Genomic DNA, 18608 nt, shown 5'->3' on the forward strand with positions numbered 1-18608 from the left:
ACAATAGTCCACCAGCCAAAAATATCCAGACAACAGCGTCCTGTGGGCAGCATCCTGTGGGCACTGATGAAGGACTAGATGATGACCAACACAAACTGCGCAGCAGGTGAGCTATCATCTCTGACTTTACATCTACAAGGTGGACCGATAAGGTAGGAGTGTCTAATAGAGTGGACAGGGTGTGGACAGTGAGTGGACACAGTGTTTAAAAACTCCAGCAGCACTGCTATGTCTGATCCACTCGCACCAGCACAACACACACTAACACACCACCACTTACTGCAGTACTGAGAATGATCCACCACCCAAATAGTACCTGCTCTGTGAGGCTCCATGGGGGTCCTGACTACTGAAGAAGAGGGTAACAGAGTATCAGAGAAACAGATGGACTACAGTCTGTAACTGTAGAACTACAAAGTGACTGATTGTACAGATACTCCAGAGATGAAACTGAGGGGGAAAAATTACAAATTTGACCATAAGCTTTTTGACCATAAGAGTTTCAGCCTAAGTGTATTCTTCACCAAACTACAAGGCTACTTCAGTCGAGTAAACCAACACTTTCAACAAACTGAGCCATGCTAAAAGAATCAAGGGCCAACTCCAGATTTCAGCAGTAAATGCTCATTTTATTGTTCAAAGAAATGGAAGATTCGGAGGACGATGTTATACAAAAAGTCTTTTCCAGAGGCAGGGAAAGTCGAGATACAAAAACGTTTAACGCAGAGTAGCAGTTATCATTCCACAGCTGTGAGGACCAAAATGGACTGTTTAGTGTTGGGAGGAAAAGAAAAAGAAAAACAAAACAAAAAACATACCTTGGTTGAAAATGCACATTTACTTTCTGAGCTAGATGCACTTACATAACACAGCTTAGCTGTCATGAGATCAGTGTAGTGAGTATTTACACATTAAACAGTTCAAATAGCTCACATCAGTGTAAGCAGCAACTGGGCCATCTCACGAAGAACCGCAGACGAATGAAATAAATAAAAGACTTTTAAGCAAGCAGAAACAGCCAATGGAGATGTGTACTTAAAGCACTGCCTCCACATCGTAACTCTGGACCATGTATCTCTACCCTGATTTATAAAGCATCCCTACATTCACCACTTACAGTGTCTAACAGTCCTCAGCGGGACGGCAATACCCAAGTCCTATGGGACTCTAATGAACTGATGAGAGAACCGGCGCACGGCGTCCCGAGCCTGTAGGCCAGCAAAAAACCTGATCATGAGGGTTATTACCATTCGGAAATGAGCGATTAGCACATTTACATAGCTTAAAATTCCTTAAAATAAAGTGTCGTAGCAAAAAGCTTTTAACCGCATCACCTCCTGTCATCTAGTCATAGGCTTGCACTCTACTGACCGCAGCTACAAGACATTAGTGGCGGAAAATAGCAGTCCAGACATTGCACTGTAATTACTGTAAACAATTAGAATACAGTGACCACTACAACATGTGGTAACACTTCACTGTAGGGCAGTGTTCATAAGGCTACATAATGCGTATAAACCTACATAAACCTTCATAAAACACTTATTCCCATAGGTGCCAGCTTTGATGTCAAGTTGACATAACATCTGTCAGGTGTTATTTATGTTTAGTAACACTACTGCAGGGTGTGTTCATAAGGCTACATGACACCTACATAACATTGTGGTCGGGACAAAATCTTTTATCCTCTGTTTCCCATTTTTTTGACATCGTTTGAAAAAGGTAGACGCCCTTTTTTTCATGGACCAACAGAAACGGTCTAAAACTACAAAAAAAGAGCATTTCTCCATTTACTCACGTTAAAAGTTTAGACTTCCTCGTCCTGTGAAGCCTTTTTTTGGAGATGGAGAGGTTCTGTTCCAATAGCAGTGATGAGCTTGTCATGACAACTGAGATAATTCTACATAAATGCTTATAAACACTTATTCCAATAGACATAATCCGTCATAAAGGCTACTTTAGCTGTGATCACAATTGGCTAATGTAACTTTTATAGCAAATGATGCTTCACAATCTATGAACATTTATGTAGGTTTATGTTAGTTGTCACGATAACTTTATGCAGGTGTCATGCAGCCTTATGAATGGTTAAACTTCATGTCTGATATTAGACTGTCATGACACTGCGTTCAGCCTGAAGTGGCCCAAATTCATTTTTCTGCCTTAGTGTGACAGATCAGGGGCCGAAATTCAGAAAAGCTTTCTTAACTAAAAACTTACGAAGGCTTTTAAGATGAACTCTAAGACGTTTGTAAAAATGTTCTTAAATGCAATTCTCAGATAATCTTAATTATTTTCTTTAGACAATCTTCATTGCTTTCTTATGTCAGCTACGTTGCATTTTCCCATCTACCATAAATGATGCAAAATACAATTTTGTATTACTGTATTATGTTTTTTAGTTTAATCCACTCAGAGGAGTGAAACTGAGGAAAAACACTAAACCAAGTGTGTAAAAATTTTAGGCAACTAAGAACTGGAGCTGATCCTGGAAGAAACAGCCAACAGGAAAATAAGCATCCTTGGAAAATATGACAATTGTGGGGTGACGGACAAGGACGAGCAGCAGAGGCAGCATCTGTAATAAATCTAGATGCTCATCGTGTCAGCTCAACATTTAAGAATGCAATATTTTCAAGATTACCACTTGTTCTTAGAATTAGTCTAAAGAAAATAGTGCTTAAGACGGCACTGGAAAAACAGCCATTTCTTTTGATTTTTTTCTTAAGAATGAAGTTAATTAAAAAAAAAAACAAAAAAAAAAAAAAAACAAACATGTTTAAGTAGATTTTCTTTCTTAAGACACTTTTGTGAATCTGGCCCCTGATCTGAGCCACTTTTATGTGGATTGGATCCAAATCTTATTCATGGCTATGTGACCTTAATGAGACCGGTCAGATTGGAACTGAGGAGGGTGTAGAGGTGGGCAATATGACAATAGATTAAGATTAAGTGACCATTATAAGTCCCCCAAAGGGGAACTTCCACCTCACATTTAACCTTTTTAACCAAACTTTGTGATTTTGTTTTTGTCAGAATGTTGCTGCTGTCAGAACAAAACCCAAACCTCCAAAATCTTGAAAATATCTCCAAAACGGTGACTTCACAGGAGAAGGAAAAATATAGTGCACTTTTAATGGAAGTCAGTGGAACCAGACATTTTTCTTTCAGTCCATTCTTCATGAAATTTATACACAGTGTAAAGGGCAACATTTCAGATTATGTCAAAAACTGGAAAACGAGCATTTCAGGGATCTCGTCAGTACTTAAAGTTTCGTTAAAAGGATGAATAATTAGTCCTGTTTATTTGGACTTAGAGCAGTACAGTATGTAAAATAATGAGTAAAAATCACCATAACAAGAGTTTTGATGGCAGCTTTAAAATACACTTAGTGTTTTTTTTTGTGTCATGATTTTTTTTGCTATGTAGCCCCCCCCGCCCTTAAGAAAAAACTTAGTGTTTCTCTTAAGAACCCTTTAAGACATTCCTAATGTTTTTAAAAACAATTCTCAAAAAAAAAAACCAAACAAACAAAAAAGTAAGATGTTATTCTCAAGATCAACTTCATTATTTTCTTAAGAAAATCTCCACTGTTGTCTTATGAGGCTGTGCTGGATTTCACCCTGTACCATAAATGACGCGAGATACATTCTGAATGTGTATTCACTGTTACTTCCATTAAGTTGCTCAGAAGAGCAAAATGGAGGAAAAACAGACGATGGAAAAAACTAACAAAACAAAAAAAAAAAAAAAAAAAAAAAAAAATATATATATATATATATATATATATATATATATATATATATATATATATATATATATATATATATATGTCGATAATTGTGGGGTGACTGCGGAAAGCAAAAGACAAGGATGGACATGAGCAGATAAACTGATACATTTTGATGCTCACCTCAGGAAAAAAAAAAGAATCTAATATTTTTAAGAAAACGACTTGTTCTTAGAACTGCTTGACACCACCGGTGGTTCTAAAACGCACTTCGTCATGTTCTTCATAACTTTCATATTTCATAAGCTACATTCAGAAGCTGGGCGTCATATGAGGCTGTAACTCTTCTTTCCAGTCAAATAGATGGTGATGTCATTTATAACCTTATAATAAAAGAAGTTGAACTCAGTTTGTTTTCCTACTGAAAGTCGACTTATTTTTCCACAAATCTGGACTATAAACTATAAACAGATGGCGTCTCTTCTGTGATCTGCTCTGTAAACATTTCCTTTATAAAATAACACAAAGAGCGTCTGAGATTTTTGGCTTTCAGCAGTAAACTGTAAGCATATAGTGATATGTGTAGATCATAAAACACATGTTCTGTTCATTCGTGCTCACCTGACAGTGTTGTTACGACAACCCGGCGTTTAATAAAATAACAGACGACACCTGTCAGTTTATAAATGTGTCAGTATGTTCATGTCAGCCATCACGATGAGCTTATGTAGGTGTCATGTAGCCCTATGAACACCACCCTACAAATAAAGAGATACCAAACTGGTTAGATTTACTTACCAGTCTATTGTAATTAAGGGGAAAACAAATACAGTAGTATTAACCGTTATAACGATTTTACACTAAGTGGTCAGTGGTCTGACATAACTGTTTTTTGCTACTCATTTCATAGTCGTTTTTCAAAAAGCTTTATCTGCAGTTTCAGTTCTGCACGTTTCACTGACTTATTTCACTAAAATTAGCTTTGCTCACTCAACCATTTATAAGAAGCATTGTCCAGTGATCAATCGGGTTTAGATTCCAACATTATTTTAACCCCCTTTAATGTCCAACTCCACAATAACTCTGGCGGTTTGCCCTGCAGTCCATGTAGTTACTGAATAATATTTGGATCTGAATAAAATACTCAGCCGCTAACTTCATGACAGATTCAGATAAAGGAGGGGTTCTGATTACGTAATATGCAAAAGAAAAACAGGAAGTTCATGAAGAAATCATGCTTCTGCAACAGAACGATAACAAAAGAGCATCCTCATTTAAAAAAAACAAACAAAATGAAGTCAAACATCCGACTCTCATGCTAGAACGTGCAAGGAACTTACAAACATATAGTCTGTCTTTGAGAACATCCATCAACTTCAAGAATTTACATCATGTTACAATCAGGTATTAAGGTATATCTGTCTATGAGGTGAGAAAAGCCCCACTATGTACTCTGTATGCAGTCCTGTTGGTACAATACACTGAATGATCCCACTGAAAGTGCGTCTCTACAGCCTGTCAGGTCAATATATCTATATCTATAGATATACAGATGTAGATGTGGCGCTGTGCAGTTCAGTGAGATTGGTATTTAAGTGTAAGAGAGTTGTGGCTTGTTTAGTGGCTCAGCTTCATGTACTGTATGAAAGAAGAACTGGGCGCTTGCCCATTTAAGTTAGCATTTAAGTTCGGTTACAGCTGAAGCCACAGAGAAGCAGTTCATCAAACGTCAGCGTTTGCAGAGAACAAAATCTACCCATGCATTCCCCAAAATCATTTCGGAGTGTTTCGGAGCGAACCCCTAACTTCCGTCTTTAAAGAGAGACGACAGTGTTTGTTTTCGAGCCCATTATACTACAGTTACTACTGATTAAAAACCCATCGGCTGCATCAGACAGCAGGACGAATGCATAACAGCTCAATGCATAAATAATGAACAATCGACAATCGGAAGGATTGCATGACTCCTTGCTCTCAAAGCAAAAAAAGAAAAACCATCGAGTGCATTAATGCAAAGCAATGAAGCGGAAGAGACCCCCCCGTCTTTGTCCCTGCGGCTCCCAGCAGGATGATTAGTGTGGACGATCGTGAGCCAGTAGTGAAGCAAGGTTCCCTGGTGAGGGTTAGTCTCATGTGTTGAGTTAGTGTGCGACAGCGTGAGTGGCCTTTTTTCCATGTCAAGTAGGAGACGAAATGGTCAAGTCTGTTAGTGTTTTCTAGCTGCCCTCCAGGCCCGATGGAAGGAACGTATCCGGGTTTGTGAGGTTAGCACAAGGGTCCTGGAGCACAGCTTCAACTCTGTATAGTCTGTTTGGTTTGCTATATAGTCTGGCTAGCTGTATTTACTGGACGCAGAGCACGCGGTGCTCCTGAAGGGGTCAGTGGTGCACCTCGTTGTCGATAAGGCTGTCCTCCCCCGACTGAAAATCCGCCTCATTGACGGTTGAGCTCGGTCCGAGGATCTCCTCGTCCTGCGAGGATCCCTGACCGTCGTCCTCGCCGCTGCCCGAGCCCATCTCCTCCGAGGTCTGCTCCTGGAGGACCTGAGCAATGTACTTCTGCTGGGAAGAAAATAAGTCATAATAAGTGAACAAATAAGGATATAAAAACAAATAAACCAGAAAATAATTCATTCATTCATAATTGTGGTTTTAAATTTGATTTTAAATTTAATCTTAAATCTATTTTTAAAATTAAAATGATTAAATTAATTAATTTTAACTATAATGTTGAATAAAATAATAAATAAATAAATGCTAAGTGATCTATGACTTTAATAAGAGAACTAATAAAGAAATAGAAATAAATCAAAAATAATAATTAAATATTTTATTTAAATGACTTAATCATAGTTTAAAATTAAGCTTAAAATAAATTACACTTTAAATGTAACCTTAAATCTATTTCAATTCAAATGAATAAAATTTTAACTATAATTTAAAATAAATAAACAAAGAAAATAAGTGCTAAGTGATCTACAACAGACTTTCTGGCACTTTACAGTTCGTAGAAGCTCTACAGTTGTACTCATGTTTGAACACTGAGCAATTTTTCTGAGTAATATTGCGATTACGATTTAAATTGTGCTTATTTTCTATTAAGGTTCAGGCTTTTTTTGCCAAGAAGACCAGAATATCTTCTTTTTCTATGTTGAGGCTCGAATCCTGGATGTAACGCATCAGCCAGTATGTTGTGGATTATGTCACAATACTTGGAGGTTTGGTTGCCTCTGATTGGTCTAACTCAACTACAGGCAGTTCACTAGTTCTGCGTTATTAAGTTAAATTTCCTCTCTTAAAAAGTTTTGATAATGTGGGCTATAATTTTTTTAATAAATTGCAGCTCTTGCGATTTGAAAACATCACTCAAATTGCGATTTTGATATAAAAACAATATCTTTCTCTGCCCTACTCTACAGGAAGTAAACTATGTGTATAATTAATGATTATAAATTGTTCATATAGGTAAAAGCGACAAAATTAGAAACACGTGTACAATATATAGCCATTGTGGTGCAAAACACCCTCATTATTGTAATTTTTTTTTTTACTTATTTGCACATAAAAACAAACATTAAACAGACTTCATACTTACCTTCTGCATTGTGTTAACACCTCATAATAAACAAGGACCAATAGAAATGGTCTAACATTACTTGGATAAAAACTGTGTGCCAATAACTGTCATTATAAACTGAAGCTGTGCTGCAGAGAACTTTACAATAATCAATCTGGTGGATGCTGAAATCATTGAATCTATGACTGGAAACAACAGAAGACCGATCGAGTGCGTTTACATGCACTCAATAATCCAATCATAATCAGATTTCTGTAATTATCCGACTGAAATGGTTGCGGAAACACCACACTCCAATCTAGAAATCCGATTAAGAAATCTGGAGGCTGGATTTTAGCTCAGTAATCAGATTTCTCAGTGCATGTAAACTCATACTCTGATTTCTATCAAAAGTCTGCGTATGTGCGAGATCAGACGGCAGTACCAGCAGTGTCACCGTGTGACACAGCAAAACACTGAGCGGCGCTGAAACCAAACACAAAATAAAGGATTTAAATATTCTTTATCTACTAGATGATGTATGTTAAAGTTTTAAAGTAGTGCAATGTTTTAAAAAATCTGCGGCATGAAGTTTTTACATTATGTTTACATCACGTCTTATGTGAGTTCATTGGCTGGTTGTAAAGCAGAAATCTGATTACTGTCTGACTGACATTGACCTGGAGTTTCCCCATTATCTGATTTCTCAAGTGCATGTAAATGTGTTGATCAGATACTGACAAAATCCGATTTTCTGCAGTTATCGGATTATTAAGTGCATGTAAACACACTCAGTGTGACCGTGCATGTGAGGGTTTAAGGATTATGTGTTAAAATGTACTGAATGGTCACAACATAATTAGGAACTTTGCCAAAAAAACTCACGGCAGATTTGGCAGGTGGTGAAATGCCTGGTGGCTGACCGTTCTCTACACCGTCCACGTCTTGGGTGTCAATCTATAGAACACACAGTGAAGCACAAATTCTCAGAGAGGTGTGGGAAAACAGGCCATTTATATAATCCAAGCAACAATATTTCCAGAATCTCACCTTGTAATTGTGCGCACTTAAGTACTTAAAATGTCCAAACACGACATGAGAGAGGCAGATTATGATGGTGACAATCAGAACCACAAATGTGAACAGTGACGTGGCTGCAACAAATCCTGGGTAGATAAAAGAACAGGAGGAAAAACATTAAGAGAATATGAGCACAGAGCGCTTAATGCCATTCAATGTATACAGCAAGTGAAAAATCAATATGATAAACGCCAGAACAGACAGTATAAAAAGACTGAATTAAGGTTAGAAGGCAGTTGCACCAACATGCTTAACGTCACTAAGATGTAAACAGCGGTTCAGAGCGGTTTGGTGTGAAATGCTCCATTCTAGTGAAACTTGCTGAGTCAGAATTGTTCACAGTGGTGGTGATACGAACCAGAAGTCCCCCTCTAAAAGCTCCCTCACAGAAAGTTATTACGTGAAACGGTTAAGTATTCACTGCCTGATGTCTGAGACACTGTTCTACGATAGTTTTGGGGAGATTTTGGTACGAAATATTCATTTTTGAAACACATTAATGACAGAGGGGTACATGCATGTTGTTGAAAACCATAATACCCAATTTCTGCTTTTCCATTATTTTACCAAGACTTAAGACACATGTAGGTTCACTGGAGCTTTTGGAAAAAATAAAATGGATATATTTGTGTTGTAGAAATTGCAATGCCTGGTTAGCTTCACCATAATTGTACATAAATATAAATATTCACCATTTCACATCAAACCATACTGAATGACTTTGTTCAGTTAAATTTAAAACCATGGAGACATTTTGGTGGAACTGTCCTTACTTTAAGCTAATTAATTTATTTTGCTTCAAAATGTGTGAGATGCACCACGAAATGTTTGGACATAAAACGAAAATACATACCAAAAAGAAAGGAAATCTGAGAAAGGAGTTTTCTCCAAAAGGCAGCTCACCTGCGCGTACGGTGGAGAAGAAAAGCAGCCAGAAGAGGCACAGAATTGGTGCGGCAACCACCTGGTTTACAGCTCCGGAGTGGATCTTCTTGTCCAGTTTAGAGGGCAGGTAAGCATAGTACATATTATATCTGTCCACCAAGTGCTTTAGCAGCATGTACATCAGACCTAAACAGTGGAGAGTACAGGAGGGAGATAAGTAGCGTTAGTATACTGGTGAATCTAAAGAACTCCTCATTAAGGCCAGTTTGCTGAGTGCAATGCATTAACCTTTAATATCTCAGCCTTATTAGGCTACAAACACATTACCAGGGTGAACAAACCTCATTAATTATTACACTGACACAGACCTGATTTATTCAGAGCTGTGTGGACACACAAATCTAGGTTTTCAAATCTGACCCAAGCCATTTTCATATGTGGTCCTAGACATATCAGGGGCCGTATTACAGAAAATTCTTATCTTTTTGTCTTAACTTAAAATCTGACAGGTCAAGATAAGACTTTTCACAAATTTGCATAACAGTGAATTCTAATCTTAATTTAGGAATCTTATTTTACAGCATCTTTATCTCAAGTATCGAAATCTGAACTTACTTTATTAATGGCGACATACCGTTACTGACGAAAAGTAAAAAAAAAAGTCAAATAAAACTAAAGCGCAATAAACAGAGTTAGGAATAGTGTCAGGAATAGTGCCACTGCCGTTTATCAGCATTGCCGCTCCCCAGTTTCAGTCTCCATTTGTCAAACGTTTCAGCCAAGCGAGCTAATGTTACTCTTCCTAATAAACAGACACCCTCATTATTCACCATCATCACTGTCATACTGTATCTGACAAGTTTTTGTCAACATTAGCACCCGAAGGTAATAAGAGGGACGGTGTCTGAGGCATCAGACGCTTTTAAAACACTATTAGGGGAATAAAAAAAAAGTCAAAGCACCGTTTTAAGAGTAGGTAAATGTAGCGTCGTTATGCTGGTTACAGTGAACTGAACTGCTCATCACTGGATAAAACAATAGAAACACACGGTTAAAACAGAAGTTAAGATGCTCTGGGGTTTACCATAAAGTTACGAAGATATTTAGGATATTTTGGCAACTTAGGATGTTTCTGTAACACAGTTTTCTTCTATCTGGAAATAACAGAAGCTTATAGACTTATGAGGTGTTGTTCTGTAGTGGCTTCTGTCCTAACTTCCGTCTTAACTGAAGCTGTCATGACAACAAAGCAGATAATATATGATCTCAGACTTATGGCCCTGTGCGGATGGATGGACCTAACTAGAAACTTCAGATCAGAATTCATGTGTTTTTTTTCACGTGCAGCATCCTTCAGTATTTTAATGAAGGGCTGAAAGATAAGTCGTTTATATTGAAATCGCAATTTGAAATTTTTTATAGAATACATTACCGAAAAGTTGTCTTCAGTTTTAAATGGTGACATATAACCTAATAACACAGAGTTTGTGAACTGCCTGCAGATGAGCAGAAATATGGCATATGCTGCTCTATTTGTCAAAAAAAACAGGCCTGGAAATTAATTAATAGAAAATAATTACATTTAAATATTGAAATTGCAATACTGGTCAGAAAATCACAGAATCATTAAGTTAGAAAGATCAGATCTGAGCAAAGAATCAGTTTGTAATGTGAAAGTAGCCTTACGTACTAAGGCTTATTATTCAGTAACTACATGGACTACAAAGCAAACTGGCAGAGCTATTCTTAGGCCATAGGAGTGAGCAGTAAAACTTTGGACCTGCGGGTGTGTCCTGACCATTTGAGGAGCTAATCAGTTTAATGTCCATTGGAGTAATGTCACATTTCTCCACCAGGGGGAGCCATAAAATATAAAACTGGTCTCAGATAAACAGCCATCAAAGCACTGACTTAGAACCTTACAGTTGGTGTATAGCATGTTTTTAAAAGCTCACTGGTTTTCATAAATTTCTCTCTCATTTGTTAATCTGACAGGCCGCTAACAGCAGCCAGTGACCGTAAGAGTAACAATAGGAGGTTTTCTGAGATTCATTTCTGAGCTGTTAAGCCTCCAACAGTGGTCATCTGTAATCACTGGCTTAATCTAAACACTTCTGTTCAATAACAGGCTAATTTATTTTCTTGTTCCATGTTCCCTGCTGTCTATTCATTGTGCAGTCTTTATTCTTTATTCATATTGCTCTTGTTGTGTTGTTTTGCTAATGCGTTGAATGTGGGTTCACTATTTGGCAAGCAGCAGGTTGCTGTTGCCCTTCTTATTTAGTTGACGTAACTGCTTATTAATGTTTTTAAGGTGTTCATGATCTAAGGTGGTCACAGTCATGTCAGATCGGGGTGATATCTATCTATCTATCTATCTATCTATCTATCTATCTATCTATCTATCTATCTATCTATCTATCTATCTATCTATCTACGTCAGAAGAACACCTTGTTTTTCAAGATGGTAACTTTACAGGACAAGGAAAAAACCTAAAAACTTTACCTTTAAAGTGAATGGAACCAATGCACTTTTAATGGAAGTCAATGGACCCAGACATTTTTCTCATTCTGGGCCGTCACTTTTGGTCCATTCATTATGAAACTTACATACGTTGTAAAAAGGTTTTCTTCTAAAAGTAGTGTGCATGTGTGTGTGTGTGTGTGTACTTTACACACACACACACACACACACACACATATATATATATATATATTCATATACACACATATTATATATATATATATAAAAAATGTGAGTGCCCCTTCACATTATATCTTTTCATGGGACGACACTATAGAAATGAAACTTGGATATAACAAAGTAGTCAGTGTACAGATTGTATAGCAGTATAGATTTACTGTCCTCTGAAAACAACTCAACACACAGCCATTAATGTCTAATAGCTGGCAACACAAATGTCCAAATTGTGCTCAAAGTGTCAGTATTTTGTGTGACCACCATTATTATCTATCATTGCCTGAACCCTCATGGGCATGGAATTCACCAGAGCTGCACAGGTTGCTACTGGGATACTTTTTCACTCCTCCATGATGACATCATGGAGCTGGTGGATGATAGACACCTTGCACTCCTCCTCCTTCCGCTTGAGGATGCCCTACAGGTGCTCAATTGGGTTTAGGTCTGGAGACATACTTGACCAGTCCATCACCTTTACCTTTAGCAAGGCAGTTGTCATCTTGGAGGTGTGTTTGGGGTCGTTTTGGAACCGCCATGCGGCACAGTTTCTGAAGGGTGGGGATCATGCTCTGCTTCAGAATGTCACAGTACATGTTGGAATTCATGTTTCCCTGAATGAACCGCAGCTCCCCAGTGCCAGCAGCACTCATGCAGCTCCAGACCATGAAGTTATCACCACCATGCTTGATTGTAGGCAAAAGACAGTTGTCTTGGTGTATTGTGCAGCTTATGACCTGAGCACCGACAGGCTCACTTCCCACTTCTTCAACCTCTGCAGCAATGCTAGCAGCACCCATGCATGGAACCTGTCCTGGAAAACCGCTGTGTGACCTTGGCCAGTGTGCTATAACTTAGTTTTAAGGTGTTAGCAATGTTCTAATAGCATTTATATATACATAAAACTTATATACACACATATGTAACTTTTTATTGTTACCAATTAGGGATATTTTACATTTAAGTGTATGTAATAATAAATCAAAACATCAATTATAGTTTCAGTTCTGAAAGCTGATTCATCGAGCCAAGGAGGCTATCCTAAAATATCTGATGTTTGCACAATTATGCCTGCACACATTAAATGTTCCTTGTATGGAGCATGGAATGTAGTAATGATGGGTGGAACCAGGCATCAGCATGTATATGCATGGTAAACAGCCTGAAACCATATTAAACAAAGCCTGTGTGAGAACCTGGTTCTGTTTAAACTGAAGCACTGAAAGCTGTATATTCATAATTACAAGAACAAACACTAAAAAATGAATGAAGGACTGGAATATATAATAACAATGTACTGAAAGTTCTATAATCTAAAGTTCTCAAGTTATACTTATCACTTATTACTTGTCGTTCTCTATAATTCTGCACACTCGTGTGATTTCCTGCTTTCCTGGAGAACATGGGCCAAACAGTCATGTGTTTTGTCACTAGTGGATGTTTGCTTAATCATTGTAGTTGTAACATCATCCTTTTGAAAAGAGCTCCTGATCACCACTGTTTTTAGTTGGGTGCTTTGTTTTTTAGCACTTGTCCATCACAGGGGTTGGCAACATGCGGCAATTTTACTGTTCTGTTGTGGCTCCACAGCAGAATTATCCAGAATAATCATTCTTTTCAGTAAAATAAAGCTCTGCGTATCATTTCACATAGTTTCATCAGTAAGTGGTTTTAAACGCTGGAATTAATTACTAATTCATCAACCTTTAACCCTGAAGACTGGTGCACAGACTGCTGGTCACCATAGCAAAACAGACAACAATCTCGTCTAGCTAGTAGCTAAGGAAAAGGCAAAATAAGAGACTTAAGACGAACATCGATAATTTGGAGAAATGGATTTCTCTGAGCTTATAATCACTCTAGCTGGTTTCCTGATATATTTAACCTGCAATGAGAAACTGAAACACTAAAAAGCTGCGAAACTGAAGTCGCTTCTCATTCAGCAGCTTCTCGTCTGAATTTTTCCATTCCACCTTAAATGGTGCAGCAGTTACATTCTAGCACCTCAGGCACCATTTAAGATGCAACAGGAAATTCAAACAAGAAACTGGCAAATGAGAAGCGACTTCAGCCTCAGAAAAAGTCAAAAGTTGAGAGACATTTTACAAGAAACTGATCTCCTTTTGTGGAAAAGTTTCCTGCTGGAGATGCGAGAAAAGGAGCCACAGCTGAGCTACAGCTTAAAGCAGAGCAAAGTGAGTCTGCGTTTTCCATTATATTATATTTTTAGTCTATACTAGCACATCAGCACATACTGAGACACATTTACAGCCAAGATGGTAAAACAGATAAATGTTTCGGCTCCCAAGGTAATTAGAATTTTGTAGAAAGGATGAAATGGCTCGTCTTACCATTTAGGTTGCGATCCCTGATCTAGCAGAACCACCTGCCCATTGCAAGCTCATCTGTACACACCCCTGTTCTCTTGGAGAACAGTCATATGTTGTCACTTGTGGACGTTTGTTTAATCACTGTAACATCGTCCTCTTGAGAAGAGATCCTGATCAGCACTGTCATTAACTGGATGCATTTTTTTAGTAGCTCTATCCATCACAAGAGCTCGGCGGCTCTTTTACTGCCCTGTTGCAGCTCCACAGCTCAATTGGATTAGTATGTAAAAATAAAATAATCCTCCTTTACAGTAAAATAAAGCTCTGCTGATCATTCAACACAGTTTAACAGTAAATGGGCTTAAACGCTTAAAAAGTCACAAAGCTGAAGTCAGTTTCTCGTTCTCCAGTTTCTTGTTTGAATTTTTCCGTTCCACCTTAAATTGTGCTGCAGTTACATTCTGGCATCTTTGGCACCATATAAGACAGATCGGGGAAATTCAAACAGGAAGATGGCAAACGAGAAGCGACTTCAGCCTCGTAAAAAGCCAAACACAGACATTTTACAAGAAACTGTTCTACCTTTGTGGAAAAGTTTCCTGCTGGAGATGCGAGAAAAGAGTTTATAGCTGAGCTACAGCTTAAAGCAGAGCAAAGTAAGTCTGTGTTTTAATTTATATGTTTTTTAACCTATACTAGTAAATTAGCACACAGAGACATTTATAGCCAAGATGGTAAAATAGACATAACATGTTGTGGCTTCCAAGGTGGTTTGATTTTTGTAGGAAGGACATCATTTTTCATTTAGATTGTGATCCCTGATCTAGCAGAACCAGCAGCCCATGGTACCCTCATCTGTACAACTCTAAAACAAATCCTCAACCTGAACAATAAACCCACCTATTTAAATAGCAACGGTTTGTTATTGAATAAAACGATAGTTTTTTAACTGACCCCACTCATCTATCAACTGAATAAATTTACATCCATACTGACAATGAAAACATGATCGAATCTACTTTGGTTATTATTTCACAGCAGGTGTTTCATTCATTTCATAACAGCATAAAGCGCCACTCAAAGCTCTTTTCTATTTCAAGCTGGATTTGAGGAGCTTACCAAAAGGAACGATGATGGGGCAGGTGATGCTGTAGGTCATGACTACCGTGAAGACGTTCATCAGCCAGGCATACGCCGCCCCGAACTGGAACTCGTACGCTTGATGCTGCACATCAGAACATAACCATCATCAGCGTGTTGTGTTAATACGTATGAGAGCATCTACTGCACCTTCAGGACAAACTACATGACCAATCACACTCAATCCTCAACAGCAGTGTTCTACGCCCGTCTAACATCACACGCCTAAAACAGTTCTTCAAGGGTCCTTCAGTAAAGAAAATGGCTCTATATAGAACCATGAACACTCAAAAGAACCTTCTGCAAAACTAAAGGGTTCTCGGTCTCATGAAAGGGTTCTTCCGATTGATGGAAAATGTGTATCAATGTGCTACAGACAGTTCTACAGAGAGTCTTTTTGAAAGGGTTCTGTAAGGCACCCAAACAGGTTCTTCTATTGTAACAAGTCTGACATCGTAACAATAGAAGAACCCTATAGGGCTATACAGATTTAGAGCACATTCTCCATCAATCTGAAAAATCTTTTAATGATGCAAAGAACCCTTTATCATGCAGAGGGCTCTTTGAGTGTTCATGATTCTCTATAGAACTATTTTCTTTACTAAAGAACCATCTTTTTAAACAGCGGAGAAGAACATGGTTCTATGTAGCCCCCCCAAAAATGATTCTATTGTAACAAGCCTGACAGCCTAACAATAGAAGATCTCTATTTGGTGCTATACAGAACCCTTCTCAAAAAGGTTCTATATAGAACCATGTACAGCACATTCTCCATCAATCTGAAAAAACCCTTTAATGATGCAGAAAACCTTTTAATCATGCAAAGGGTTTGAGTGTTCATTGTTCCATAGAACCATTTTCTTTACTAAAGAACCCTTGAAGAACCTTGAATCTTTTCTTTAAGAATGTTGATCTATGTAGAACCTTTTGGAAAATGGTTCTATATAGTGGCAAAAAAGGTTCTATTGTAACAAGCCTACATTCTAACAATAGAAGGATGCTTTTTCGTACTATATAAGAACCCTTTTCAAACAGGTTCTATATAGAACCATATACCGAACACTCTCCATCAATCTGAAAAACGTGTTCACAATGCAAAGAAGCATTTAACCATGCCAAGGGTTCTCTTTATTAAGGAACCCTTGAAGAACCATCATTTTTAAGTGAGCACTCATGCAACTTTGTTGTCTCGAAAGAATCTGAAAAAAAAAAAGGTTTTTATATTGTTTTCTGTTCACTTTTCTCAACGATGGCGTCTGCTAGAACACAGCTGCAGCATATCAAACCTTAGCTCTGAGCATCTTAGTGCTACCTAGAAAATCTTGACGTTCCTTCAGACACTGCTGATGTTATTTTAAACAACGCTAGCGTAATTAGTAGTTTGGTGCAGCTGATAAAGTGAACTGCACTAGTAAGAAATTTAGAGCTAAAACAGATACAACTTTTTTCTTTAATTTTGAGAACTGTTCTATAGTTCACACTGTTAGAAATGAAGGTTCTGTTCAACTACATCTTTCATTCATCAATGTACAAACAATGTAAATGTTCTCTCAAAAGGTACACCAGTGGTTTTAAGGTTCAATTGTTTTTAAAATTTTTTATTTTTACTCAATTTTCTCCCCAATTTAGTCATCTCCAATTCCACCCAGTATTTATGACTCCCCCATTCACACGATACTAACAACACTAGGAGGGAGAAGGCAAACACAGGCTTCCTCCAAGCCACCACATCTTTTCAAACTGCCGCTCACGCAAAGTCACTTGACAGCTGAATGGGCTTGGCCTGCCAAATCTGTTACGTCAGCTAACAGATGCCTGCGCTGACTAACACAGTGCTCAGTGATGGGGGAAGACGGAGGGCCCCCCATTCTACCCACCCAGAGAGCGAGGCCAATTGTGCCCTCTAGGACTCCCGGCCATGGATGGCAGTAGCATCACCAGGGATCGAACTCGCAATCTCCTGTTAAAAGGGCCAAAGCTAAGACGGTTGAAAGTCTAACTGTGAACCTTACGTATGTAATTTGTACCATTTCATAACAATGTTTTAAAACAGAACAGTAAACTAAAAGCCTGAAGGCGAGACGGGTGAGAAGGAGAAGGACTTTTAACGCTTCATTCCCGCCAATCTAATTATGTCACTTTGGTGCTGTATGTAGCCCTTAATGATATGTTTATCACGGAAAGTCATACTGTGATAACACTATACACCAATCAGACATAACATTCAGACCACCTCCTCGTTTCTACTCTCATTGTTCATTTTATCAGCTCCACTTACTCTATAGGTGCACTTTGTAGTTCTACAGTTACAGACTGTAGTCCATCTGTTTCTCTCATACTTTGTTAGCCCCCTTTTACCCTGTTCTTCAGTGGTCAGGACCCCCATAGACCCTCAGAGTTTTTACACAGCAATCACTGCTAGACTGAGAATAATCCACCAACCAAAAATAGCCAGCCAGGAGTGTCCTGTGGGCAGCGTCCTGTGACCACTGATGAAGGACTAGAGGATGACCAACACAGACTGTGGAACAGCAGATGAGCTATCATCTCTGACTTTACATTACAAAGTAGGAGTCTCTAATAGAGTGGACAGTGTTTACAAACTCCAGCAGCACTGATCAGCACAGCACAGCACACACTAACATGCAGATGGACTACAGTCTGTAACTGTAAAACTACAAAGTGCACCTATTTAATAAGTGGAGCTGATAAAATGGACAATGAGTATAGAAACAAGGAGGTGGTCGTAATGTTATGCCTAATCTGTATCTTGGATATGCCCCTAAAAGTGCACGTGTATGGTTCAAAATAGCTGAACCTACAAATGACAACTGCCTGTGAATGAAGTAATACAGCACTGGGTTGTAGCTTGTGGAGAAGATCCAGTACCTTCTTTACGTTGCGTCTCTCAGCTGCAGAGCGCGCCAGGCAGAGGCGGATCATGTACATGAGCAGACCGGGGATGCGTAACAGGTCCATAGCATTACCGATGAAGGCTGAGGCGATGACGTAATTAACAAAGAAGGCTCCGTTGTCTGGGAGGAACACACATCTGAAATGGTGAGGAAGATAAACATCTTACTAGAGTTCTGGAAACACATGGTTAAAAATCATATTCCAGACAAAATTCACATTTCAGACAATAATATTAATAGGATTTTAGTTAGAAATGCCTTTCAAGACACCACA

At 38.3% G+C, this 18608-nt stretch overlaps 1 protein-coding gene across 2 annotated transcripts in view; it reads right to left on the minus strand.

Moving 5' to 3' along the window:
• Positions 1 to 4775: 4775 nt before the first annotated feature.
• Positions 4776 to 18608, minus strand: part of tmem63ba (transmembrane protein 63Ba) — a 68592-nt gene continuing 54759 nt past the window's right edge. For both annotated transcript variants that reach the window (XM_017702665.2, XM_037538793.1), the window contains 6 exons: positions 18309 to 18471; positions 15399 to 15504; positions 9270 to 9437; positions 8337 to 8452; positions 8172 to 8243; positions 4776 to 6289 (listed from right to left, as the gene is read on the minus strand). In XM_017702665.2, the coding sequence (XP_017558154.2) occupies positions 6110 to 6289; positions 8172 to 8243; positions 8337 to 8452; positions 9270 to 9437; positions 15399 to 15504; positions 18309 to 18471 (805 nt within the window). In that variant the 3' untranslated portion in view covers positions 4776 to 6109. The remainder of the gene's footprint in view (positions 6290 to 8171; positions 8244 to 8336; positions 8453 to 9269; positions 9438 to 15398; positions 15505 to 18308; positions 18472 to 18608) is intronic.

Source organism: Pygocentrus nattereri, chromosome 5 (assembly GCF_015220715.1).
Source record: "Pygocentrus nattereri isolate fPygNat1 chromosome 5, fPygNat1.pri, whole genome shotgun sequence".
In the NCBI taxonomy this organism is placed as follows: domain Eukaryota; kingdom Metazoa; phylum Chordata; class Actinopteri; order Characiformes; family Serrasalmidae; genus Pygocentrus; species Pygocentrus nattereri.